At 27.2% G+C, this 5,189-nt stretch overlaps 1 protein-coding gene across 1 annotated transcript; it reads right to left on the reverse strand.

Annotated features, from left to right (window-relative positions):
- Positions 1-3,660: 3,660 nt before the first annotated feature.
- On the reverse strand, positions 3,661-4,618 carry LOC110668671 (RING-H2 finger protein ATL73-like). The gene has a single exon (XM_021829990.2). The coding sequence runs from the start codon at positions 4,417-4,419 to the stop codon at positions 3,925-3,927; it is 495 nt and encodes a 164-aa protein (XP_021685682.1). The 5' UTR covers positions 4,420-4,618; the 3' UTR covers positions 3,661-3,924.
- Positions 4,619-5,189: the final 571 nt, after the last annotated feature.

Genomic DNA, 5,189 nt, shown 5'->3' on the forward strand with positions numbered 1-5,189 from the left:
TATCAACTCTTAATATCATCAGAACTCTTTCTTACCATAAATGATTTCTCTAAATCATTTTATGCACCTCATAGACCATGGTTAACACCTAGCATAGCATGCCATGGCCACCCAATTAGTAATAAGATTTACCTTAAATGAACCTATAATCATATGTTACCATGCACTAGAATCTCTCTGTTACAAAATCCCAACTCAAGCTGGAGTCATGGTTTATGTCAAACTCTATTTGCTATGAATATTATGTTCTCTTTTAATTCTAGTTCTTGATTAAAAAGATTTTCTCATCAGAAACTCTTTTCTGATTAAATCTATCTGTCCTGCCAAGAACTTGAAACATCAAGAATAATTAAATGAACATAGGATTTTATCTCTATTTACTTAGAGGAACAGATTCCATCTTCATCAACACCTACCTCCATATATAACTAGTAGGAGCCAACATATGCCCATATACCCATACACAGTACAAGTATGAAAGTAGTATCAAACTCAAACTACCTATATACAAGATAACTATGCTATCTTAGGTCTAAAGATTATATGCACTGATATGATTTATGACAAAATATTGACAAGAGTAAACTCCATGTGCTTGTCATAAGTGTCACTGGTTCGACCTACTTATCATTTATAAGTGCCTATTATGTTTGTCATATAGTATGAGACTCACCATTCCATCTTATTTATATCTCATATAACTAACTTGGGAACAAACATGAATACAATCTTTCTGGATAAGTCATGTCCTTATTATGAAGTATCCTCGATTGTGACCTTATTTATGATACTTTGTACTAGAAATACTGTCACTCATATTCTTAACAACTTAAGAATAGAATTTCTAACAAAATATCAATGGACCTTTTCTATTACACATAAATATCTTATGTAAACGGAAAAGTGGAAATGCCTTTTATTAATAAAAACATGTACAAGATAGATACTAAATGATATGCTCTAAGGCATACTACTAACAAGTGTCACCTCCTTGGCAATGCATGTAGATGGGGCCCATATAGGTCATGTTAATATATTTTGTACATTATAAATATTTACTATGTTGTAATGTAAATTATGAAATTGTATTTAAGATATATATGATGTAAATTAATAAATTGGCTATTTCATATGTAATGAGGTTTGTAAGCTGTAATAAATAAAAATGGATGAAATTTTTGAAATTGTGATGGAAAACATGAATTAAAATTTATGAGATGATATTTAAAATTATGGAAACGATGATGTTGAGAAATGATATTTGGGATAATGAGTTGAAATTATTTGGTTACGATGAATATGGATGAGATTATTATTGAAAAATATTATTGAAATTTTAAAACAGGTGAATAGTGAAACACGCCAAACGGTAATAAAATAGGAAAAACTCCATCAGTTTCTCCTTTGAATATAATTGAATTTTAAAATATAATGAGATTAAAATTATTAATAAAATAAAGTAAGATAAGATAAGATAAGGTGTTCCGGCACAGAGTGTGGCAATCCTTGCTCAACTATACTGTAGATCGAGTAAGGGGTGTTACATGTTTTCAACATATTGTGTAATTTCCCTGATTAATATTCTAGCTAGACACATCATCAAGTATTACCTAAATTACACTTAGGTATTTGGTATAAAATTAATAAGGGTTAATTAATACATTTGTAACTTTAAATTCTCTTTAATATAATTTCACTTACACTTCTTCTACTTAGATATATTTTATTAGCATCGTTTCTCAACTTCAATATATATCATAAAAAAATTTTAACTTCAATTTGAGTATCACTCAATTTGAGTATCATAGATATGTTATTGCAGGTTTCTAAGTTAACTTATGGCTAAGTTTCATTTATCGTTCTCCAACTTAAATAGGTTTATCATAATCGTCCCTCAATTTTATCGTCAATTTAAAATTTTAAATCTTTATTTATTTTTGATTAGTTTAAAAAAATCGTACCTCTAGAAATAGTTTAATATTTTTATAAATATTTAAAATAATTAATTATTTAATTTATCATATAAAAACATTATTTTTATTTATATTATTTTTTAATTCGATTTTAGGTAAAAAAAATTAATAGCATATAATTATTTTATTTTATTTTGGAAATATTTAAACCTAATTAAGTATGAATGAAGTAATTTTTTTTATATAGGTTGGTATTGTATATAGTTTTTGTCTTTATTTGTTAAATTAGCAAAATAATATATTCAATCTTAATTATTATTTAGTACATTTTGTATTAAAATTATTTATGTATTAAATTAAAGTTTAAAGAATTTTGTGAGATAAATTAAAGTTAAAGGATGTGTATGGTATGTTTATTGTTGTTAATAGACAATAAGTGAAATTTAACCATAAATTAACTTGGAAACTATAGTAGCAGCTCATAGGGATTTTAAGGTTAATTTCACCCATCGTTTCTTAACTAAAGTGATTGTATCAATGGTATCCCTCAACTTCAATTTGTATCATAAAAGTCTATAAACTTCATTTTAATTATTATTGAAATCCTATAACCTGCTATCATAGGTTAACTTATGGTCACTCAATTTAAATAGATGCATCACAATCATTGTTGAACTTTAATTTGCATTAAAAATTTTCTACATTTCATTTTAATATATTTTTCTTTGAAAGTTTATAAAATTTTTCACAATAAATCATAAATTATAATTAATTAATTTTTCTTTCAATTTTTATAGTTAGTATAAAATTTTATTTATTGATACTCTATTTATATAAAATAAAAATCACATTTTTAAAAATAGTCTAATATATTTACTATATATAAATATAATTATTTATTTGTTTAATTTATCTTATTCAAAATTTTAATGTTATTATTTATTTCTTAAAGGAAAAAAATAGTACTATTTTTTTACTTGTGTCACTTTTAATTTGATTTTAGATTAATGTTTAAAGGGTTCATAACTAATTTATCAAATTTAGTAACACATACTTGACTTTATTTTAATGGTATCTAAACTCTAATTAAGTCTGAGACCTTTTTTTTTTTTTTATAAAGGTTAATATTATGTATAGTGTTTTTTTTATTCTTTTTTTATATTATATGCAATCTTAAATTATTATTAAACTTATTTTATATTAACAATTCTTTATATATTGACTTAAGTATAGGAATTTTTGTGATATAATTTAAAGTTGAGGGACGTTTGCAGTACAATTATCTATGTTGAGGGACGATGAGTGAAATTTAGTTATAAGTTAACTTGTAAACCGGTAATAGCAAGTGACTAGGATTTTAATGATGCTTAAACTACAATTTAAGAATTTTTATGATACAAATTAAAGTTGAGGAACATTGCTGATACAACCGCTTAAATTGAGAGACAATTAATGAAATTAACACGGGATTTTAATGATACTCGAATTGAAGTTCAGGGATACAAATTCAAATTGAAGGACATTACTGATATAATCAATTAAGTTAAGTGATTATGAGTGAAATTAATTGTTAATTTATTTAAATACTTGAAGAGGTTATGTTAACTTTTCATTTTATTAATAATGATTAAATGTTAAAACTATGTTAATAATTACCATGTTTTAAAATTATAAAAATAACATTTAACCCTTAATTCTTTAACTCTCTACCAAATTTTATACTCAACTAAATTTTACACAGTAGAGGTTAAAAACGCATCCTTACTAAATTTTCTACTACTAAAAACAGATGATACAAACACTTTTCTGTCTGATAGCTAAAGGCCATACTGCTCTCAACGCTCAAGCAAAAAACGCAAGTCCTTCTCCCTCGTTATACCAACCGAGTTTGGTTCGGAAGATACATTTGAAGAAGGGAAAACAAAAGCAACACCATTAGCTAATTACTTGAGAAAACAGATAAAGAAACACTAATTAAGCAATTAAATAATAATACCAAGATGATGTTTCATCATAAGGATGTGACTATCTGATCTAGAGAGGGCAAAGAGTGGAGCTTGTCGCGGCAGGTAGGGCATGAAGAGTTGGAAATCAACCACTTATCTATGCACACAACATGGAACCGATGATTGCATTTCGGCAGGTTCCTGAGCTTGTCGCCGTTGGCAAAGTCTGCTAAGCAAATAGCACAACCTGAAGCAGAAGCCGTTGATGGTGAAGAAGAACTCTGATCATCAGAATAAGTAGAGGTTGGCAAAGCAACCATTTCCTTCTTCTTTAGGCCAGTGTTGTGTCTACGAGAGACTACCCATTCTACAGTCTCAGTTATTGCACGGCGTGTGCACTGAAATACACAGTGTAACATGGAGTTGAGGCCTAGAGCACAAACCAAAGCACATAACATAGCAGCTATGATGACCATGATATTGAAATCTGCGGAAGTTGCTGGTGGCAGCTGCGGTGGTTCTTGGGCGCTTAAGGTGGGGGATGGTGAGATTTGAGCCATAGAATAAGGGATGGGAAGTTGGTAGACAATGAATGGTGTTAATATGATAGGGGAAATGGTGGCATGTGATATGCTTACTTGATAATCCACTTTCTATCTACTTTTTCTCGCATGATGATATTGCAAGAAAGAAAAAGAAGAGGCATAGATTTCTCTTCCTCTTGAATAATTTTCTATTGATTGGTTGTTTTCATCAAGTTGTAGCGGAGAACAAGATTTTGAAGCAAAAAAAGTGGACTTTTTCTAAGCCAATTCTGTTGAGGATCTTCAAGATAATGAGGACAAGCCACTCAAAATTTCACCCCTTTTTTCTTTTCTTTTTTCTTCCTTGCTTTGCTTTCGCTTTTGAATAAGGGAATCGAAGGGAGAAATTTCATGAAGTATTGAACATGGTGGATTCAGTTCAGTTTGATTTGAAAAATAAAAAAAAAAATTAAAATTTCACTAGATTAAATAATGAAACTAAATTAATAAAAAATAACAGAACTAAATAAAATAAAATTTCAGCAAATCAAATTAAATCAAATTAAGAATAAAATTAAGTTGATTAATTTGATTTCTTTGACCTTTATCTTGAAATTATTTTGGACTCATTTATATTTTAATTTCAGTTATACATTTTTTTTAATTTTAATTTGAAAGCTAATGATTAATTAATTAATTAAAAAATAAAATATTTGAGTCAATATGATTTTACTTATTTTTTATTGACAAATTAAACTGAGAAAATCGAATTTTTAAAAATTAAATGTTAAACTGAACGAAAAAAA

Source organism: Hevea brasiliensis, unplaced genomic scaffold (assembly GCF_030052815.1).
Source record: "Hevea brasiliensis isolate MT/VB/25A 57/8 unplaced genomic scaffold, ASM3005281v1 Scaf12, whole genome shotgun sequence".
NCBI classification, from domain to species: Eukaryota; Viridiplantae; Streptophyta; class Magnoliopsida; order Malpighiales; family Euphorbiaceae; genus Hevea; species Hevea brasiliensis.

Excerpts from the sequence above, each read along its gene's own strand:
- LOC110668671 (XM_021829990.2), bottom strand. The coding sequence starts at position 4,419 with ATGGCTCAAATCTCACCATCCCCCACCTTAAGCGCCCAAGAACCACCG.